This window comes from Orcinus orca, chromosome 12 (assembly GCF_937001465.1).
Source record: "Orcinus orca chromosome 12, mOrcOrc1.1, whole genome shotgun sequence".
Classification (NCBI taxonomy): Eukaryota; Metazoa; Chordata; class Mammalia; order Artiodactyla; family Delphinidae; genus Orcinus; species Orcinus orca.
Window position 1 is genome coordinate 14967586 of NC_064570.1, and position 23560 is coordinate 14991145.

The 23560-nt window shown below is 43.2% G+C and overlaps 1 protein-coding gene and 1 long non-coding RNA gene across 13 annotated transcripts in view; one reads left to right on the plus strand and one right to left on the minus strand.

Moving 5' to 3' along the window:
* The window catches only part of LOC125960615 (uncharacterized), a 292168-nt gene that overhangs the window by 218937 nt on the left and 49671 nt on the right, over nt 1-23560 (plus strand). The gene's annotated exons all lie outside the window — the stretch shown is intronic.
* PLEKHG1 (pleckstrin homology and RhoGEF domain containing G1) overlaps nt 1-23560 on the minus strand; it is a 223568-nt gene that overhangs the window by 54839 nt on the left and 145169 nt on the right. For 11 of the 12 annotated variants that reach the window (XM_012536513.3, XM_033404918.2, XM_033404921.2 and 8 more), the window contains one exon: nt 4984-5084. The exons of the other annotated variant lie outside the window; for it this stretch is intronic. In XM_012536513.3, coding sequence (XP_012391967.1) covers nt 4984-5084 — 101 coding nt within the window. The remainder of the gene's footprint in view (nt 1-4983; nt 5085-23560) is intronic. 12 annotated transcript variants of the gene reach the window in all.

A 23560-nucleotide genomic window follows, 5' to 3' on the forward strand; every position in this document is an offset into this window, starting at 1 on the left:
GCGAGCGGGGGCTACTCTTTCTTGCGGTGTGTGGGCTTCTCGTTGCGGTGGCTTCTCTTGTTGCGGAACACGGGCTCTAGGTGCACGGGCTTCAGTAGTTGTGGCACGTGGGCTCAGCAGTTGTGGCTCACAGGCTCTAGAGCGCAGGCTCAGTAGTCGTGGCACATGGGCTTAGTTGCTCCACGGCATGTGGGATCTTCCCGGACCAGGGATCAAACCCATGTCCCCTGCATTGGCAGGTGGATTCTTAGCCACTGAGCCATCAGGGAAGCCCTGTATTTTAAATAAGTACTTACATACATAGTCATGGCAACAAAGATCATACTTGGGAATGAAACACCAAGTCTTGGATAGCAGTTACAGTTATGGTGGTATTTTGAGCCAGATTGTACTGGCTTTTCTGAGACAATTCTGTACATCTCTTCCTAATTCCATGTTCAGTGACGTCTTCTTAGTAGCTTTAATCTGCAGTGATGGGTGTGTTTACACCAGAGAAACTGGCAAACACTATAAATCCCAGATTCCCCGTCCCTTGTCCTCACCCTGGAGAACTGGTACACCAGCACATCACTGTGCCATTCTCCACAGAGCGGGATGCAATTGGGAGGGGTCTATCAGGGGACTCAGCATTATTTGTAATGCCTTTATGCTTTCAAGAATTTCTAAAGCAGGGACTTCCCTGGTGACACAGTGGTTAAGAATCCGCCTGCCAATGCAGGGGATACGGGTTCGATCCCTGGTCCAGGAAGATCCCACATGATGCGCAGCAACTAAGCCCGTGTGCCATGACTACTGAATCTGTGCTCTAGAGTCCACGAGCCACAACGACTGAGCCCACGTGCCACAACTACTGAAGCCTGCGTGCTGCGCCTAGAGCCCCTGCTCTGCAACAAGTGAAGCCGCTGCAAAGAAAAGCCCACACACCACAAGGAAGAGTAGCCCCTGCTCGCCGCAACTAGAGAAAGCCCATGCATAGCAATGAAGACCCAAAGCAGCCCTAAATAAATAAATTAAAAAAAAAGAATTTCTAAAGCAAATATGGCACAAAGGAAGGCCTTGATAGAGCGAGGGTGCTCCACGGGTGTTTATCATAGTACCCTATGCTCTCCTGTATTTTGGGACTATTTCCTAAAAAACAAAATCTAATCAGCTGAATTTTCCAGGCCAAAATAAACCCATTTTCTTTTTGCCCTCTTTAATTCTAGAGTTCTAAATCTTGCTTAGTTGGGCACAATAGTATTATATTATGTTGAGAAACCTGGACCTGAACTAATGACAGAAACTTTATAATTATTTCAAGCCTTAACCATAGATTTGCCAGATAGCTGTATCTTTGAAATCAACTGAAGTAAGGTATAGAATAGAGGATTCATAAGAGGCATTAACATAAAAAGTCACATCAATACTCTTATTTAATCAAATGTAAGAGCAAAGACATCTGAGCTCTAAATTTACAGTCCAGAATTTTTTTTTTTTTTTTTTGTGGTACGCGGGCCTCTCACTGTTGTGGCCTCTCCCGTTGCGGAGCACAGGCTCCGGACGCGCAGGCTCAGCGGCCATGGCTCACGGGCCCAGCCACCCCGCGGCATGTGGGATCTTCCCGGACCAGGGCACGAACCTTTGTCCCCTGCATTGGCAGGCGGACTCTCAACCACTGCGCCACCAGGGAAGCCCCTAGAGTCCAGATTTAAGAGAAAGAAAATGAAAGTGAATAGGGACAAAACAGTACAGACAATTCCACTGTAAAAGTTAAACAGGAAGATGTTCTTGAAAAGAATTAAAAATAGTAAGAATACCAGTTGAGATTTGACAAAACCAGGTGTGTTCAAAGTAGGCTAGGTTGGATTTCTAGCTCTATGTCCTTGAGCAATGGACTTTCTACACCGATTCCTGTGTCTGATCAATGTGTATATATTTTTGCATCTTATCTACCTCAGAGCTAAGAGGATTAAATGAGATAATGCATATTCAGGATATATAAAAATGTGATCTACAAAAGGGATAGGCATGAACACGGTCACATGAATTGTGTCACCACACTGATGCCACGTATATCATCATCCTGACTCAGGTTTATATTCTAGTCACCTCTGACTTCCTCATTCAGAGAACACCAAAGAGAGAAGAGAACAGAGAGAGAACCAACTCAGGAATATAAAGATCTTCTCAGTCTTCCAGCTTTTGCAGCCAAGGTCCCTTTTGGTTGACATCGGGGGCTACTTCAGGCTTATCTTTCTTTAAATTAGGAAACACATGAAGATGTAAACGCCGGGGAGTAGAAACCCTTTCCTGGACTATGGCATAAACCAAGACCCGAAAAGCAGGGCTCTACCCTGGCAGGAGGGCATGCCACTGGATGCCTGGGGCTTGCAGTCAGAGAAGCCCAGCCTTGCATGAAGTGATAACGCACATAGAGCTGCATGGCCTCGGGCAAGAAGCAAGCCCTAGAGAAGCAGTCATTACAGTCAACTTACAGCCAAACCACCAGAAGGCTTATGCCAGGGCCTCCCAGCACCTAGGCCTCGTTCCTCTTCCCGGGTTACTGTGCCATTGGTGGGATCTGGGCGGAAAAGCCACTCGGGCTCCTGGATTTTTAACCTCAGCCACTGCTAAATGGAAGCTTGCTCTAATACCAGCATGTTACTAATGGACACACAGACTCTAAATTCCCCAAATTCAATTTTTTTGTTTTGTGGCTGTACCACGTGGCTTGTGGGATCTTAGTTCCCCAACCAGGGATCAAACCCGGGCCCTTGGTAGTGAGGGTGTGGAGTCCTAAGCACTGGACTGCCAGGGAATTCCCCCTATTTCAATTTTTTAATGCCCTTTCTCTATTTTCTTATTATTGTGTTTATTTTATCTAGACAGTGTTTCTCAACCATGGCCGCACATTACAAACATCTGAGGACGTTTTACAAAATCCTGATGCCGTGGTCCCACCCTAGACCTAGAAGTTCTAATCAGAACTTCTAGGAGTAGCAGTCATCATATTAAAAACAAAAAACAACCCCCCCCCCCACCACCACCACACACACATGATCCTTCCCAGATGGTTCCAGTGTGCAGCCTGGGTTGAGAACCACTATCCTGGAACGTGCAAATTGGTTTTCAAAGTCTACTGAGTCAGATGAAAAGAGACGTTGCAACACTGGCCTTTTTCATATCCCAGGCTTTCAAAATTAAGGGATGAGTTGATGTAATTCAAACATGTCTCCCAGAGGCCAGGCTTGGGCTAGGTGCTAGGGATCCACATGGAGGTTAGGGATGGCAAAGGAGATGTGGATCCTACCCTCAAGGAGCCCACATACACCAGCTTCAGTGAGCAAAGAGGGGAAGGATTTATAATTTGCGCTATGGCTGAGTCACCCAATGATAGGGCATTGTAGAACTTTACAAGGGGATTTTACTCTAATAAAATCAATGTCATCATCACTGGTTAATATTGTGCTGTTTACTCTGGCATTGAGTGCGGCACATGAAGTACGTCAGCTCACCGAAGCTTCTCAATAACCACGTGAGGTAGATATTCCTATTGTTTCCATTTGTTTCTTTATTCCACAAAAGTTTGGAGGGTCCCACGAGCCAGACTCTGCTTAAGGCACTTGGGTAGTAACAAAACTGTTAGATCCCCGCCCTCAGGGAGCGTTCTGTGAGTGGGGGTGGGGAGGAAGGAAACAACAGACATAAAAGTCAATCACAGAGTATGTCAGAAATTGCTAAAAGCCAGGAGAAAAAGAAAAAGTAAGCAGGTAAGGTGTGTGCTTAGGTGCCGGGTTAACATCATTGAGAGAGGAAGTTTTGAGCAAAGACTTGAAATGAGGAAGTTAGGTACATTCTACAGATCTTTCTCGAATTATGATGGGGTTATGCCCCAGTAAACCCACTGTAGGTTGAAAATGTCATAACTTGGAAATGCATTAAAATACACTTAATCTACCAAACACGAAAGCTGAGCTTCGCCTACCTTAAACGTGTTCAGAACACTTACATTAGCCTACAGTTGGGCAAAATCATTGAACACAAAGCCTCTTTTATACTAAAGTGCTGAATGTCTCATGCAATTTACTGAATACTGTATTGAAAGTAAAAGACAAAATGGTTGTAAGTGTATTGGTGTTTACCCTCGTGATGGCGTGCCAGACTGGAAGCTGCGGCTCGCTGCCCGGGAAAAAATCAAAATTCAAAATCTGAAGCACAGTTTCTACTGAGCACGTCTTGCTTTCACACCATCGTACAGTCAGTCAAATCATGAGGTGAACCATCATAAGTCGGGGACCTTCTGTATTCTGTTTAAAATTCCCCGAAGAATACATGCATGGCTCAGCGGGCATGCAAACCCAGAGATGTTGGAAACCAGTCTATGCTCTTTTCCTGCCTACTACCTGGTCTTCCAAGAAGTACCACAATACCTTATAAGAACTGATTTGCCTGCCCCATCCCCTTCGGCTCCCCGTCTGCCTTGTTTACTGTGATACTTTTCTAAGCCCACTGCCTGCTACACAGCAGGTACTCAATACATGTTTGAATTAAATTAAGCATTGTAAATTTTAACTATTAATTAATCTGAATTCATATCTGTTATGATTAAAGTATTTATTGTGTGTTTACTCCCTCCTGCCCATTCCCTAGGCAGAAGAAAACGTTCAGAAAATCCAGCGGAGGTGGGGTTGCTGGAGACCAAGCCAGCATATATCTTTGGATGCCCTGTTCATGTTCTATTGCGGAAGAAAGATGCCGCTGCTCTGTCAGGGTGAATAGGTCTCTTCTCGGAGCCAGGAGGACGGAGCGGGACGGGATTTTGGATAAATGTGAGACTCATATACAAACAAGGATGTTTCCAGGTAGAAGATTTCACGGCATGATAGGCCACAAAAATCTATGAAGTCAAATCAGGGATTTCAAGTAAGTTTTCTTAGGCCACATTCATTTGAGAAAAATCCGTAATGTTCTTATGTGAGAACCGTCTTTTGAGGATTAGCTTACCTATTAAAGTGGTAGATATCCTGTATGTTTCCAAAAAGGGCTGATCTTTCTTCCGCCCCCAGAGGAAGTTTCATTTGGTCCCTGATGCACTCAAGGTAATCCTGTGGAATCAATGAGAAGAATGTCTTAAACACTCCTGTCCTTTTTCAAGTCGTCTTTAGTTATGCATGAGGAATCTCTCATATCCGTTACAAGTAATTATTATACTAACGTGCTCATTAACTCTACCGTGAGAAGGCAGAATCTCTCTTTTATTAATAATGAAATACTTCCCTACTTATAGAACAGGGAGTTTGAGCAAGGAGAAAGAGTGTATGTACATGGACATACCTACGCCCAAAATGTACTAGTGCTTCCCTAGATGCATAACATAATGACCACAGTTACTGATAGAGTCAGAGTTTTGGCATACAACATTGCCTGCTGTCTCCTTGACTGATTTATGTGATAAAAAGAGACTCTAAAATTCATACAGTGGGAAACCAGAAATAAAAATTCTGAAATTTGGGAATTCCCTGGCAGTCCAGTGGTTAGGATGCAGCTCTTTCATTGCCATGGCCCAGGTTCAATCCCTGGTCATGGAACTAAAATCCTACAAGCCATGTGGTATAGCAAAAAAAAAAAAATTCTGAAATGTGATACAGTTGTTTTAAACATAACCTTTTAAGTCAGAAAGCTATCAGCTGCTAAAGTCTAGAACTAAATTATCCTCAAATACCAGATTATTAAAAAAAACTTTTTAAAATAAAATAAGCATGTCACTCACTTATACTATCCAATAGGCCATGTAAAGAAGCCACAGTCAGCTTGAAAGGATTTTATATATTTTAACATGGAAACAGCTCCCCATGGAGCTAACGTGGGCTCAGACCCACAGTGGGTTAAATGGACGTGGCTTAGAAGCTATTTGAACTGCTGAGAGAGGGGAAATCTGGTCTCCACGCTGTGTGCTGAGTCCATAACTGAGTGTCCCCCTTCCCCCTTTCAAGCCAGGCTTGAAAAGAGAACTCTGTAGGAGGCAAGAAAACAATAAAGAAAAAAGTGAAAACAGCTGAAATAACGTAAAATCAAAAATAAATACAGTTCTCCGCCCTGGGCTGAACAATGCAGTATGGCTCTCCACCAAACGTCACCCAGGGATCTGCAGCACTGGGGAAGTCACCCTGGGAAAAGTCAGCCAGACCGTGAAAATCCCAGCACTCAACCACATTCCGATGGCCAATCGCAAACACAATACTGTTTCAGCGCAACTAGTGAAACGAGAAGCTGAAATGTAAGAACCATCAGATAATTGTTGCTTTTGTCTTTTAATAAGCCACAGCCACCCTCTCATGCCCTTCATGTTCCTCAAATGAAAAACAGGCCAGGCTTCGTCAGGAACTGTCTCCGTAGCATGGTTCACAGACTGCAGCATATAACTTACCATTCTGGTTCTTTATTGCTAAAATCATGGTCATGCAGGAACCAATGTTCATAAGCCTTTTTATGTTTTAACAAGGTTGGTGGTAACATCTTTTCTTCTTCAGAAAGTGGTCATCTCAATAAGAAATTAGACTCCCAAGGTTTAAGTGTAATTGTCATTAAAAACCCACAAGAGCAAGACCCAGCCTCCTTACTTTTATGAGCGGAACCGTCATAAGGAGCTCATGGATCTGTATAGGCTGTAGAGATAACGCCCAAATAAGAAATGCTAAAGAAGGCTAGAATTGAAGAGTGCATTTTGAACAAGTATAAATCCAACTTAGGCTTCCTCAAAAAAAAAAAAAAAAGTATTCCTTGATAGTTTCATAAAATTACACGTGGCACAAAGAGATGGGCTAATATTTATCTGCATTGAATGCTTATATTTGATAGTTGTTTAATACTTTGATCAACATTTTAAAAGGACACGTCACATGCAAAATTAAGAAGGTAAAACAAAGGTTATAGATGAATACGAAATCGAAAAGTGAAACAGAAGGATATTGGCAGGCGTGATCCACACCGAACAGCAGTGAGAAGATTGGGACATAGATGACACATACATTCCAGACTCACCTGGCCGGCCGCAAGGGGGTTTAAGGAGAAAAGGAAGAATCCTTTTTCTCACTTCAAATGCAAAGCTGGTTCATTTTGCAGAAACCTGATACTAAATTCTTCATGTCATGGAAAGACTGAGTTAAGGGGGTTGAAGAATTTCATCTGGGGTGAGACACAAAGAACCATGGCCCACTTCCAACAGAGGATGGCCCATCTCCAAATGAGTTTCAAAACCCCAGAGTCCGTGGTAGAGGAACTAGATTTTAAACGCTGCTTGTTTTCTGAAATCGTTGAGAAAATAGATCGTTAGGAGTCCAGATTTTTGCAGGCCACTCTAGAAAACAGATCAAAGCCATATGGCCACAACGTGTTCCCCCACTGATCATAACTAAGTCTTTTAAATATGATACTTTAACCCTAAACCAGTTACTGAAAACTACTGTAGCATGCACTGCATTAGCAGCTGTAATTATCTGAAGCCAAAATGAGAGGTTTGAAGCTCAGTGATAATAGTTCATTCTGTGCTCAAATGACAGAGGAAAGACACCAATGAAATTTATTAGAGCCTGTCACGCTGCTTTTTAATTTTATTGGCTTGATGTCAGCACCTATGGTTACCCTACAGTTAACAATGAAAGATAAATTTAAAACTTTTGCGCCGAAAACAATTATTCTCCAAGAGGATCAAAGAATTCACTCAATTTTGAGAAGGGTAGGGAGGAGATACAAAAAACAGCGTTACACCATTTGAAAAAATTTTTACTATACTACTATAAATTTTACCTAAAGTATTTTTCTCATCAACACCTCCACCACTGTAAGATTTGTACACATGTGCCCTCTTTTCGATAACTTTTTCATTCCTGTGATGTCTGTTATTGAAAATATCCAAGTAAAGTTGAACTCGGTGCTATTTGAAGTATGATAAATGGACAGGAGCCAGTTTGCAAACTGTTACTGATCTACAAGATAGATAAGTGCAGAACTTGAGAGAAAGTATGTAGAAACTTTTATAGCATTTTGACAGAATGATATTTGTTGAATCTAATGATAAATTTGGGCTTGTATTTTGCATGTCTGATATCTTCTATTTTGTTTTTCTAGTAATTCATTTTTTGTGGTGTTTTACAAAAGCGTCAGTGTGTGGCCAATAGGAAAACACACACACACGCGTGCTTGTCCCTCATCACAGATAGTTTGAGAAGGTCTGGTCTAGACAACAGTCCAGCAGAGATGCTGGAGAAAGGATGCTTCCAGAACTGGGACAGAATTCAAACTCAATGCCCTCGGTAGCTCGCTTTATTTCTTTAAGATGCCCTGAACGAATTAAGCTAATACCCCCGTGCCTGTCTCCCTTTTTTCCTCTAAAATAACGTTTAAAATTGTAATCTGTTTAACATGAAAATGAAGATAAACCACAAGAAGAGAAAAGATTTATTTAGATCGGTACTTAATACTTTTTCTACCCTATATCCTTCTTGAAGATACATTGTAGAAACAAAATGAAGAAAATGTCCTGTTCTTAAGTCCTCTTGCTCAGGTTTCAAAATTCTATCTCTTTGGCTTCCTTTTTTTGGTCTAGTTTTTGTGTTAGCACTTCCAAATTCTAAGCCCTTTGTTATAACTCCTGTGTAAGATTTTTGGTCTTTATTTTGGAGGATGCATCTTCTTTGGTTTCTCCAACTCATCCACCTTTACTAGAAAGTAATCATTTGTATATATAAAACCTGTCTCCAAATTTCATGTATTACATTGGGATGCTGTTGATACTAAAATAACTTACATTTGTGTGTCAATTTACAGTTTAAAAAGCACATTCACATTTATTCATACAAACCCTCCTTCCCTCCTCTTTTTGAGGTCATAAGAATGCATGCCAAGTTCTGTTTTACAAGCTAGGAATTAAATAAAATGAATAAAACATGATCCCTTCCCCCAAGGAGTTCCCTGTGTAGTTGAAAGACAAGTATAAACAAATAAGTACAATACAGTGTTTAGGCAGCATGACTGATAAATATTCAGCACATGGGAGAAGGCAGAGGAGGAAGTGGGCAATTCCAGGTCAGGGAGAAGTCTTCTAGAGAAGGTGATGGTGGAGTTGAATCTTTAAGGATGACCAGGGGTTAGAACAGAGAGAAACTAGAAGGAGACACAACACCCAGGAAGATTGAAAAGAGTAAAGGGGCACATGGTAACGAAATGCAGGGTGCAGTCAGGACACTAAAAGGAGCTGAGGGGCTTCCCTGGTGGTCCACTGGTTAAGACTCCACGCTTCCAGTGCAGGGGGCTTGGGTTTGATCCCTGGTCGGGGAACTAAGATCCCACATGCCACATGGCGTGGCCAATAAAATAAAACAAAATAAAATAAAATAAAAGGAGCTGAGATGGGCTGAGGAAGCAGGACATGCGCATGTACGCAGACCCTGGAGTGGGGCTGCAAAGTGAGAGAGGTTACAGTCAGAAGAGGATTGAGCACGGAGAACCTTCTGTGCTCTTAGGTGGAGGCAGCCACCGACAGATGCCATGAGACCAAAGATCATCCCAGCATCAGAAAATAGAACATTAGCTATAAAACTGCCAGTTTGGAGGCCAGTTAGACCCGGACAGCAGCGCAGGTAAGACCGGAGCCAGTCCTCCACAAGTTCCACAGACTGGAGCTGTATTTACTTAGATGTGGAGACCGGGAGAAAGGGGCCAGTCAAAGCAGACAGCTTTCAGGAGAAGGGAGTCTCTTCTCTCACCTTCAGCTCCGAGGAGGAAGGTGCTTCTCTCCCGGCTCTCAGCAAGGACACTGCCAGCGTCTCGTCTCCTTGTCCCATTGGCTGCAGCTTGGAGAGAGCTGGGGGCTCCCTCCGGGGAGACGTCTCCACCAGCTTTCATCCTCCCGAGTTTCTTTCCCAGGTGGCTGGTGAGGGAAAGCTAACCCGCAGAGGCCTTGGCAGGGCGGTTCTCGGCCTTTCCAGCTGACTGAGACCTGCACTGGACTGCCTCACACCCACATCAAACGCTTGAAGACATCTCTGGGGGTTCATGGTAAAAAGGAGACAAGGCATATCTTTTGGCCTCGCGCATCCACACGGTAGGTCTTCATGTGGCTCAGGGTTGCTCATTCTGCTCTTGTTAGAGAAGCTTGGAGAAGAATTACGAGTTTCATTTGCCAGCTGTCGCCTTCTGCACAAAGGCGGCCCTTCAGGAGCATCAGAGGGACACGATGGGTTCACAGTCACAGGGCCCTGCCCGCATCCCCACTCACGCACTTTCCCTCTGCGTCCCCGAGGGAACTGAAGAGATGAGGGTGGTGGTCTGCAGGTAAAGACAGCGCCTTGGTCTTGGACATGCGAAGATGAGGCGGACTGTGGGACACCCCCAAGGAGGGGTTTGCCGGGCACAGGATTTGGGAAGAAAAACTGAGTGGTCTGTTGAGAGAGCCCTTTGTGCAACTCTGGGCCCCATCTTATGCAGCAGTGACAGGAGCACGGGGCCCAAATGTCCTCCCACCTTCAGGGCCCAGGGGCACGTCCAGTCCTGGCCATGAGAAGGCGGTTTCAGGCTATCTCAGCGCTAGCAAACGGCAACCTCGGAGGGTCAAGCAGGTCATGGCACCCCCAGAGAGTCTCCCATGTTGCAGTGAGAACACCGAAGATCCCTTGTGGAGGAGAGTAGCAAGGCAGATTGAGAGCCGCGAGGCCTCGGGCAGCACAGAACCCTGGCCCACACTGATGGGAGGTCATATCCCTAAGTGGGAGCACAGAGCCCGATGTGTGCTTCCCACCTTGTTCAGAAACAGTCTCAGGAAAACCCAGGGGATAATGGAGTCCCAAATCCAGTGACGAGAGAGAACTGCAGACTGATTTGGAAGTGGGGTAATAGATGGGCATATATTTTGAGACGTTGGGATGTAAAGGAAGGAGAGTGGTGGGGCAGCAACCGGAAGACATGGAGGATCAGGGAGGATCAATCGATCGATCTGTCCATCCAGCCATGCATCTATCCATCCATCCATCTCTCCATGCATGCAACCACCCATCTATGCATGGAGAGCTGGCAATGGTGAACACAGAGGGAGACAGAAGGTGACTGTAAGAGCCAAGGTGAAGGGATGAGGCGAAAGGTGGAGGACAGGAAGATGAGCAACTCTCTTGGGAAGTTTGGGTGGAGAGCATTGTCTACGTGACCAAGCTGACACTGGTCAGCTTCATCTGATGCTGTAGGAAACAAAATTCTAACAAGTCAGAGCATATGAAATAAAAAGTTTCCTATTCCTTCTCAAGGGCCTTCCCTCTCTGCCCAGATGTCACTTTCCAGAGGTAGCTCTGGTTGATGCGGTGTGCCAGATGTAGAGAACAAACTTATGGTTACCGTGGGGGGAAGAGGGGGTGAGATGACTTGGGAGATTGGGACTGACGTACATACACTACTATGTATAAAATAGATAACTAACGAGAACCTGCTGTATAGCGCAGGGAACTCTACTCAGTGCTCTGTGGTGACCTAAATGGGAAGGAAATCTAAAGAAGAGCGGGTATACGTATATGTATAGCTGATTCACTCTGCTGCACGGCAGAAACTAACACAACATTGTAAAGCAACGATACTCCAAGAAAAATTAATAAAAAAAAAATAAAGATGCAGTGTGCATGCTTCTGGGTCAGGTTCTGGGGCATAATTATATCTATAAAACATGAGATTTTATGCTCGATTCACAACTTTGTTTTTCCATTCAGTGTATGTAAATACACAGAACTCCTATACGTAAACATAGTTCATCATAACGGCTACATTGTATCCCATTCAATAGCTTTATTAAAATGTACCTCATTATTACAATAAAGATTTCGGCGGGGCGGGGGTGGGCACAGGCCTATGTGCTGGGAACTGTGGGAAGGGGCGCTCAGAAATGAGTAAGATAAGACCCCCAAACCTCTAGGTGCTCACAAGAAAGAAACAAATCACAGGATAACAATTTAAGTGTTATTTACAAAGGGCTGTGAGAATATAGAAGAATCCATTTTCAAATGAAAGAAACTTTTTATCTTTCTTCCAAATAAACCACGAAACAGGGCTTACACTAAAATCTCCTGCTGTAGCCTGCACATAAAACATCAGAAGTCTAGTCTTCACGTTAATCTCTTTTCTGCCTCTATTGACATCCATGGGGGAGGAAGATATAGCCAAAGAAATGAGACTGGGGGTCTCTGGCCACCCCATCAGGCTGGGAACAAAAGCTCTTATTGTGGGAACAATGCTGTCCCTGAGTCTATATAACGTAGCTCCCTCCACCCCCAACACAGAGAACTGTGCTGAAAATACAATATAGCATCAACAGGACGAACCTTTCTGCCAATACTGTTGCAGAGAATGGAGGAGGGCAAGAGAAAGAAGGGGGAAGGGGGAAAAGAGAAGAGAAAAAGAAGAGGAAAGAAATGAGGCAGGAAGAGAAACAGGGAAGAAAGCGTGAAAGGGAAGAAAAAAGAGAAGGAGAGAGACCCACACACGCAAGCACAGGAATGAAACCCAAATTAATTTCAAGTTGAAAGCAGCTTCTGCTGCTGATATGATATCAGTTCTTATTCAGAGTTTTCCTAACCGATGGTATAGAGGCTGATCTTAATTGGCCATATATGGAAGTCAGTATTAATGCTCCGAGATATTTGAGTAAAAGAATAATAAAAAACAGGGAGGTTTCAGCCTCATTTACCTTCTATAATAGTTTCAGTACCTAAGACATCAGTAAAAAATGCTGAGAATGGCCTTCTGGCTAAGCTGTGACAAATGACACTTGTGCCAGCTCAGTTCCCTCTATTGTTTCACTTCTTCCTCCTGAAAGAAGGAGGGGTAGGAGGTGCCCCCTGGGGAGGAGACGGGACAGCTGGACCTGGAAAGGGGGAGGGTCGGGTAGTTCGTCCCAGAAAGGGAAACTTGGGGGAGGGTGTGGGGGACAGGAGTTCTGTTAAAAACTGCAGTACTGAGTAGAAAGAGCAAACATCGGGGAATATTTGTTTGGTTTTCACCTAAAACTAAAAGCAGAAAATATTTATGAACCGGTAGTTAACAGTAATCTAATGATATAAGCAAGATATTAAGAAACAGGACTAGCATTCATATATTAAAGTCCTTAAAGTGACTAGTTGCCCATCTTTTACTACACTTCCGACAACCATTATAAAAATCATTGTCTTTACTTCATATTGATATCAGGAGGAAGAATTTGACGCACATAAATAAATCTAAAAATGTCATAATAATTAAGAAGCTGGGTACAAATATAACACTGAAATGAATCTCTTCCATTACCCTTAGTTATAACAAATAGAAAAGTTCGTCTCTTCTGTAAGAACAGCAAAAAAACCTTCATTTTCTATTGCTTTGTTAAATTGCTTATTTAAATATTTATTTAAAAATTGTGCTTAGGGTTTTCAAATTACATCGACAATGTTCTCATATGCAAAAGCTCTTCTTAAAATAAGAGAGGTGGACACACACCCATGAAGAGGTGCTGCTGTATACTGAAATATCTTTCCATACTTATTTGAAACCTACCATTACTTTTTTCTCTGTACTCTTTAATCCGATCACCATTTCTAGCTACCAAAAAAGGAGGAAAGCATTTCTGGGATAATCTATGTGCTTACTGAATGTGAATAAATATAAAATATGTTTAAAATCTTCAAAATGGGCAACCAGAGAGTTTTCCAGGCTGCCTGCAGTAAAGCATGGCACCAGAGTCCTAGCGGGCGTTGACAAGATAGGGAAGGAAGTTTATTAACCACTCCCCTGAGCACTTTTTTCTGACTCTTGTTAAGTTCTCCTCCTCACTGGGTTAACTTTACTTAGCATATACTCCCTTTTTACTCTCCAGGTCCTGAGCCAGGTAAGGAAGCAGACAGATACAATTAGATGTGGCTATAATCCTTCAGGAAGAAAAATGAAGAAAAGGCTGATGAGGTAGCAGAGGGATTATGTCCTGGCAAATCTTTAAGTACTGAAAATAAGAAACCGATTCATCTAGAGACTTCCCTGGTGGTCCAGTGGCTAAGACTCCACGCTCCCAATGCAGGGGACCCAGATTCGATCCCTGGTCAGGGAACTAGATCCCACGTGCTGCAACTAAGAGTTCGCAGGCCGCAACTGAAGATCCCACGTGCCATAACTAAGACCTGAGGCAGCCAAATAAATAAATAAATATTAAAAAAAAAAAAGAAAGAAACTGATTCATCTCAATTATAATCTCCACACTGCTGGTGTAATTTGAAACACGGTAATTATGAAAAATTAAATAAAGCCCAAGGGCTTTTGTATATGGGAAAGAAAATAAAAGATCAGTAAAATAAATTTACATTATTAGATCACCTGAGGTTTAACTCCTCCTCACTGCTATTTACTACTACTACTATTATTATCATTATCATTATTGTTATTACTATTAGTATAAGGTTTGGTGATAGGTACTGAGCTCACTACTTTACATGCATTATCTCACTTAATCTTCACAGCAACGCCAGGAGGTGAGTCCCATTGTTAATCCCATTTTATTGGAAGCTTAGAAATGTTCAATTGCTCCCCAAGGTCACACAGGGTGTGCATGACTTACTTGCATTCAAACCAGGACCAGCTGTCTATAGCTTGGCCGCCCAAACCCTGTACCACTGCTCCAAAGGTTTTAGTCCTTAATAGAGTATCTTCAGACAGTAGAGGTCTGCTGCTGACTTTGGGACGAAATGTGGTTTTTATTAGGTATGAGTTAGGAACCTACCATACCTCACCTGAGGACTCTCAATTCTAGAGCATCAGACATCTGGAAATAAGGACACCAAATAATGGCCCATTAAAACAGATACAGTCAGTGTTGCCACATACACATGACCAGTTAGTGTATGCTTGACCTAACGATGAATGGGACAGTAATTAACTATATGACTTATTTAATGAGTTGGAATACTTTCTAGTCTCTTATTGAGACAGGAACTGTGATATAGGTAATTCTCATAGCAATTGGTCTATATACAGTAGGTGCAATTTATGCTAATTTACTTGGGACCCTGAAACATATAAAAGTTTCAACCAGGCCCCCAAGGCAGGGGCTACCTGGACAGTGTTAAATAGAAAGAGGAAAAAGCTGAAAGACATCATTCGACTTCCCATCTACTGAGTCACACACATTGATGATGACGCTCAAGGTCAAGCTATTCTACTTGAAAATTGCAATACAACGAGGCTGGATATATTAAAATCAAGAACCTACACAGGGACCGATCTCTTTATGGGCAGTTTTTCAATGAGCATGAATGTGATTATCCTCTGGCGGCATTAGGTAATCCATTTCCCTATGGAAATGCATAGGGGAAACGGTTCCGTTCATTGTATCGAAAACAATGAGCAGCCCTAAGGACATATCTTATTGCTTCTCTGGCTATACTGCTGTTGATCTCATTACAGCACAGTCTTAACCAGAAGTTATTTATTGCCATAGGAACAGCCATGGGCTTGGGAACCTCCAGGGGAGTGGGAAGAAGCTCTATGCAGAGGGTAAAATAGGGTGCAGGTGGGCCAGCATGACGGGCCACTCCCCAGACACCTGACTTTCTTGAAGAGCACTGGGTCTCTTGAATGGGGTAAATTCAAAGATTTCCCTTTGTTATATTGGAGGCCTGGTTCCAATTCCAAGGCCCACGGAGTAAAATGTGTGATTTCGGGAAAACTATTTTTTCTCCTCTTTTAAATCAAAAGCACAATGTCTATGGGCACCTTATTACTTAGAACTGAAAGAGAGAGAGAGGAAGGGAGGGAGGGGGGAGAGAGGGAGAGAGGGAGAGAGGGAGAGAGGGAGAGAGGGAGAGAGGGAGAGAGGGAGAGAGGGAGAGAGGGAGGGAGGGAGGGAGGGAGGGGAGGGAGGGAGAGGGAGAGGGAGGGGGGAGAGAGGGAGAGAGGGAGAGAGGGAGGGAGGGAGGGAGGGAGGGAGGGGGAGGGAGGGAGAGGGAGAGGGAGAGGGAGAGAGAAAGAGAAAGAGAGAGAGAGAGAGAGAGAGAGAGAGAGAGAGAGAGAGAGAGGAGAGAGAGAGAGAGAGAGATCGACCTCATAGGATGAGGTTTCCATAAACGATTTTTCGAGAGCCTGTGTCGGATGAATTTCTACAGCAGTAGTTTTACAGTCTCAACAGAAGGACATGACTTGCCTTTTCTTGTAATTGAGGAAGTTTCCATCTGCTGCAGATCTGCTTTCCCAGGACAGCAGATTTATCTGAGGACAGAGCATGGCACTAGGGACAGGACAGAGATTCCTCCCGAAGGCCTTGGCTCCAGATGCTGTGTGGTGGGAAATCCACCAGCCGCCTAGGCAGGCAGCCTGGGTCTGAGAGCGGGCCCTTCGGTGGGTTACTGGCCTTGCTGAGACTCACTGCTTCAGCTGTTCAGTAGAGATAATACAACTACCCACCTGATCAGTATTCTGGGGGTTAAACAACAACGTTCCTTTAAGGCGCCCGGCACGGGTGCCCAGCACACGTTGGCTGGTAGCAGCGGCTGCTGTGTGGCCTTCTGCGTCCCGGGTTCCTCCTCCGTAGAACGGGGAGATAGCCAGATTGGAACTTCTTTTGGTTCAAAAGCAAGTTAACTCTACCTGCACACTGACAAATTATACTAAAAAGCTCTCCCACCACCCTTCTCTGCCCACGGGTGGTAAGAGTGCCATAGGAAGGCTCAGTCCTTGAGCGGCATTGCAGGGAGGGAGTGTGAAGATCGTTAGGGGAGACACATGCACTCAACGTCCCCATGACACTCGAAAGTCTCCCAGACCCCGGCCCTCTCACCTGCTCTGTCCACCTGGACCAGAAATCCTGCCTCTCCCACCTGTAGCTCTTGTGAAACTGAGTCTCCTCTCCCTCACTGCTGCCTTGGTCTCCTTGCTCATGTCCACTGGGGACTACTGCAAGGACATCCTACCTAATCCCTCTACGGTGGCTCCCACCCCCTCCAGCTTTTCCGAATGAATCCCGGGTGATCCTTCTCGAGCTCAGATGTGATGTTCTGCCTCCTGCATAAAATCCTTCAATGACTTCCCACAGCCGTGGGTGGCGGCACAGAGGGAGGGCCCTCAACGCTTGCACCCCTGCCTAGGCTCATCTTTTATCACTTTCTTGTTCCCTCTCCACCATCACCACCCCCAGAACACAGGCACTCGCTTCTTGTAGCTTTGGGAATGTCCCCTGTTCTCTCATGGGTCACCGTCTTTGCATATTCTATTCTTACTGCCAAGACTGTCCCTCCTACTGTCCTAACCTGGCTAACGCCTCCTTCACGATTCTTCCAGGAATCTTTCTCTGATCCTTCCCACCCAGTCTGGGTCAGGTGCTCCCCTGAGCATTTACATTTATAATTCCATGATAAAGGAAGCCAGAGGAATCAACATCCAGTGTTGGTGTTCTAAAAAAATTTTTGTAGCTCCTTCTCTCTCACAAAACTGATGTCGACAATGACGAGGAGTTCTGTTGTAGCTCTCCCAGCACTGAATGTTTGCAGAGTGAATTCCTGTGAACTTGATCCATCTGCTAAGTGGGCGAAGTAGAGCCCGGAAGGCAAGGGTTAACAGAGTCCCTGGCAGATCTCTCAAGCTCTCTAAGTGGCAAAAAAGTTGTATTGAATCGTAACCCAACCCAGTGTTCCTCTTTTGCTCCCTCCCCTCCCCTCCCCTCCCCTCGGTCTCACGGACAGCCTTTAAACAACACAGCCTCTCAAAGATGACAAAAGTTCCTAAACTCTGCGTTCCTTTTTAACTCTCTTCCCACCCACCTAACTCCCGCCTTTGCACAAGAAAAGAAACGCTTCCCCAATCAAAAGTAGATTAACTCTCACCCTTTTCTCTACGTGCATTTGCATTGGGAACACCATATACAAGGCCGTAAACAGTCCCCGGGGTTGAGTGATTTATCCACTGCTTTAGGGAAAACGGGACAGAAGAGCACTCTTCAGCCATTCCGTGTTGACTGTTGTCTGCTGCAGTGGTGGGAGTGGCCGTCTTCTCCTGACTCATCTCCCACTTAAAGGTTAACAACTTAACTTTAAGCCCCATGATAAAACTGAAGCGACACTTGTAACGTTTCTTGTTAGTCCAAAGAGAAAAAAAGGCTTGTTTCAGAAGAAAATATATATATATTTTTGTATATGTATAGCTGATTCACTTTGTTATACAGCAGAAACACACCATTGTAAAGCAATTACACTCCAATAAAGATGTTTAAAAAAAAACCAAAATATTTTAAAGTGCAGTTTAAAGGAATGGCTCACCCTGCCTCCTCCAAGCATGTCTGCACCCCCGCCCCCGAGGTCCTTTAAGTAGCAGTCAGAGAAAACAGGAATAATTTTGCCTCAATGTGATTTTGCCATTTGAAACCAGAGACTTAGGCTGCAGCTTCTCTCTGGTTTTTATGTGACCTATTTTGCGGTGTGTGCGTGTGCGTGTGTGTGCGTGCGTGCGTGCGTGTGTGTGTGCGCGCGCGCGCGCGCGCGTGTGTGTCAATGATTCAAGCACAAGAATCATTAGGGACTCTTTTATATTAGTTTAACAAAACAAAAACATTCAGAACAAGCATTCCATTTCGCTTCGGGTTGGACAGATGCTTGTAATTTCTCATCATGCCTTTATTATTTTCATACCACCCCCATCTTACAGAGTAAGGATGAGTCTCACTTGTTATAAAGGGTCACCTCACTTTTGTTAAGGGATGAGTTATTGTATAAGAATTTTCTCTAAGTATTAAAAGTTAATTATAATTAATGAAATTCTGACACACGCTACAACATGGATGAACCTTGGAAACATTATGCTAAGCGAAAGAAGCCAGGCACAGAAGGACAACTATTGTTTGATTCTAGCAAATTCACAGACAGAAAGTAGACTGGAGATTGCCAGGGACTGGGGAAGGCAGCATGGGGAGTTATTGTTTAATGGGTACAGAGTTTCTGTTTGGGATGGTAAAGAACGTTCTAGAAACGGATAGTGGTGATGGTTGCGCAACACTGTGTATGTGCTGATTGCCACTGAATTGTACACTTGAAAATGGTAAATTTTATGTTAGATATATTTTACAACAGTGAAAAACATTTAAAAAGTCAAAACAGAAACAGCCTCACAGACATAGAAACAAGTTTATAGTTACCAAAGGAGAAAGCGGGAGCTGGGGGGAGGGATAAATTAGGAGGTTGGGATTAACATATACACACTATTATATACAAAATAAACAACAAGGTTCTACTATACAGCACGGGGAACTATATTCAACGTCTTGTAACAGCCTATAATGGAAAAGAATCTGAAAAAGAATATATCTATATCTGAATCACTTTGCTGTCCATCTAAAACTGAACACAATATTGTAAACCAACTATACTTCAATAAAAAGTCAGTTATCATAATTAAAAAATCACTTTGTATGTGAAGACCAGGCATCAGGCAACATATTTTAGATGTATACTAAACATAATAAAAAATGTTCTCGCTAGTCAGGCTCATCAGTAAGGACTCAGGTTATGCTCTGGGGCATAATTCACAAGTGAAATTCACCAGGGTGAGAAGGTGCGTTTGCATCCACTCTAAATAGCTTTACCTTAATTCATTTTCTTTTTCTTTTTTTTTTTTAACATCTTTATTGGGGTATAATTGCTTTACAATGGTGTGTTAGTTTCTGCTTTATAACAAAGTGAATCAGTTATACATATACACATGTTCCCATATCTCTTCCCTCTTGCGTCTCCCTCCCTCCCACCCTCCCTATCCCACCCTTCTAGCTGGTCACAAAGCACGGAACTGATCTCCCTGTGCTATGCAGGCTGCTTCCCCTTAATTCATTTTCTAAGGAGTTCTTCCTCTGGTTCCTTAGTGTCATCACAACCACTTCCTCCCGCTCCCTCCCTCCCCTTGCTGTGGGCTAGGAAACCAAATAATTAAACTTATTTTATTAATTAATTTATTTTTTGGCCATGCGGCACGGCTTGCGGGATCTTAGTTCCCCCACCAGGGATTGAACTGGGCCCTCAGCACTGAAAGCTCGGAGTCCTAACCACTGGATGGATCACCAGGGAATTCCCTAATTAAGCTTATTTTAAACATGTAGAGTAAATAGGCTCTTCGTGAGAGCCTGGGGCCTCTCTTTGGGTAAAGACACAGGATTTACTGTTTGGCATCTGAAATATCTATTTTGGCTGCTCAAAGGGCTCACTTATTTCCTAGTTGCATTCTTGAGAGCTGAGACTGGAGGAGATGAGATCTCTAGTCATCTTTAGATTCTGGCTTCTTGAATTAGACTCATTTACAGAGGGTGAAGCTGAGGTTAGCCTGGCTGGTTGTCCATGGCACACAGCTGACTGTCAGCGTGGGACTGGAGCCCAGACCAGTGCTCTGCCCGTTAAATCAATCTCAGTTTAGCTCAGCTCAAGTCAAAATTCTGGAAATAATTTCATTCCGCCATTGCATCCCTGGCAGCCCTGTACGATATTAGAAATAAATTCCAACTACATGTAAGTATATCAGATAAACTAACAAAATCAAAACAATATATATCCTTCTTAAACTGCAAAGCTAAAATAATTTTCTGAAATAATACCTTAACGTAGATTAGCAAGAACAATGTTATGATACTTTCAAATGTACCAGAAGTTACTGGCCTTTCCAAATAATACTAAGTGTATTAATAATAATGATCATATTAATTGAGTGCTTACTATATGCCTAGCACGGTGCTAGCATTTTGCATGGATAGTCTTATTTTCACAACAATCCTCTTATTCCCATTTTACAGGTAAAAACACTGAAATTTAGAAAAGTTTAGTAGCTTATCCAAGATCACAAAGAAAAATGGCAGAGTCAGGATTTGGATTCAGTTCTTGCAGATTCTAGTTTTTCTTCGTTTTCACCATTTCATCACAGGGGATGGGGTGGGTGGGGTAATTCGTGCTGCCTTTAAATGTCTACTGTTTGCTTTATAACAAAGGGAAAAAAAATCCCTTTAGGACAGCGGACCTCAATGTTCATTGCTTGTTGGAATATGGAGAGCTTTAAGAAAAAGTGATGTCACCCTGGGAGATTCAGATTTCATTAGTCCAGGCTACACCCGAGGGGCAGGAGTTGTAAAGGCTCCCCAGGTGATACTGGACTGCAGCCTCTGCTTTAGAAAAATCCTGTTTTTAGCTGCTCCTCCTAACCAGATTTCTTAGGTAACAGCTTTTAATTGCTCAAATAATAACCCCTTGATCCTGTCTGTGAGAGCTTATTATCCTTGATATGAACCTAGCTGATGACCAGTTAATTGTGTGCTCTCATACGGGATCTTTATGTTGCTTTACTTTGTCCTATCTTCGAAGTAGGAATTTTATTCTAGTGGATTTTCTTGCCAAAAGTAATACCTAGAACATTCTAGATAATTTTGAATATGAAGTAAATTTATACAATGTATCAGTAACCTTCTTTACCTTCTTCCTTTCAAATAGGACCTGGAACTTTAGAACCAGCTCCTACTTCAGAACAGGAGTTGGCAAGAAGGGGTCCTAGAGTATCAATTTATCTGTTAATTATTACAAATGGGCTAGCCCAGACTCTCTGGTCTTGCAGGAGACAATTTCTCATCCTCAAAAAGCTACCTATATACATGCTAGGGGAAAAAAGGTAAGGCCACAGTTTAGACATGTCCCAAGAAGTTGCTCAGGAAGTGACCCTAATTGTTCCCACTTCCCCTCTACACCACTGCTCTGGTTTTGTCTAAACTACGTGGTGGTTGGATGTAGAAGTGACAAGCTCTGTCCTTCACACGTATCCGTGTCAATTTCATTCTTGTCAATGGCTGAGATGTAGAAAACTGGGCAGTAAATGTAATGTGTTTCCAGAACATTTCATTAACAACTATGTATGAGAACCCTCCTTAATTGGTATCTAAGGGAAACTCAAAAAATGCTTCTTGTATTTTTCTAGTTGTTTCTAACTGAAATGGATACAGTCCCGGCACTGCCAATACTTAGCTGCAGGGTCTGGACTTGAACAGTTTTTAGCTGTTGAAAGTTTCCGCTGTGCCAGGTACGTGCAAAGCATTTTACAGGCATTACCTTGTTCATCCTCACAACATCCTATGAGGTACGCAATACCTTTCATTTTAAGAAGAAGAAACTGAAGATTACAGAAGTTAAATAATTGTTCAAGATTACAGGTAGTAGGTGACAGAACTGAGATTTGCATCCAGTTGGAGAAATCACTTGGTTCTCTGGATCTCCATTTCCTCACCTATAAAGATGATTGGGTAGAACTTGACAGTTCATTCAGCAAATATTTACTGATGGCCTATTAAGTGTCAAAGGCAGTGCTGATTGCCAGGAATAGAAAACTTACCAACACACCTTACGCTTTCAGAATCTATGGTCAGCTAGACTTCCCTGAGTTATTTTCCAGTTGTAAAACTTTGTGTGATTCTACTGAATCAAAAATTCTGCGCTATTTGAAGCAATCTAAGCATCCAACAGATGACTGGAGAAACAAAATGTGATATATACATACGACGGAATATTATTCAACCTTAAGAAGGAAGAAAATTCTGACATGTGCTATGACATGGATGAACCTTGAAGACGTTACGCTGAGTGAAACAGTCACAAAAGAACAAGTACTGTATGATTCCCCTTAAGGGAGGTATCAAAAGTAGTCAGATTCATAGAAGCAGAGAGTAAAATGGTGTTTATCAGCAGCTGGAAGGAGGGAGGGGAGAATGGGGAGTTACTGGTTAACAGGTACAGAGTTTCAAGATGAAAAGAATTCTAGGGATTGCTTGCACAACACTGTGAATGTACTTAATGCCTCTAAATTGTACATTTAAAAATGGTTAAGTCAGTAAATTTTATGTTATGTGTATTCTACCACAATTTTTTTTTTTTTTTTTTTTTTTTTTTTTTTTTTTTTTGCGGTACGCGGGCCTCTCACCATTGTGGCCTCTCCCGTTGCGGAGCACAGGCTCCAGACGCGCAGGCTCAGCGGCCATGGCTCACGGGCCCAGCCGCTCCGCGGCATGTGGGATCTTCCCAGACCGGGGCACGTCCCCTGCATCGACAGGCGTACTCTCAACCACTGAGCCACCAGGGAAGCCCTACCACATTTTTAAAAATGAAAAAAGGATTGCCTGAGGCTGAGGAAAGAAGAGTTAGTGTTTAATGGGTGTGCAGTTTCAATCTGGGGTGACAGAAAATTTCTGGAGATGGAAGGTGGTGATGGTTATGTAGTTCAATGTACAACAGTGTCAGTGTACTTAACGTCATTGAATTGTACACTTAAAATGGTTAAAATAATAAATGTCATGTATATTTTACCAGTTTTCAAAAGATATAAAACATTCCACGTGAGCTGCTGTATTGAACAGTGCTATCCCCCTTAAGTGGCAGAGTAGTCTTGGTGGGCAGAGGAGAAACTGAAAACATGAATGATCAGAAAACAGGTTACTAAACTATGGAGGCTGACAAGTCCCACATCAGCCCAATCTACCTCTTCCTTTTCTAGGTGTTACAGAGCAGGGTTACTTCCACACCAACTTGCT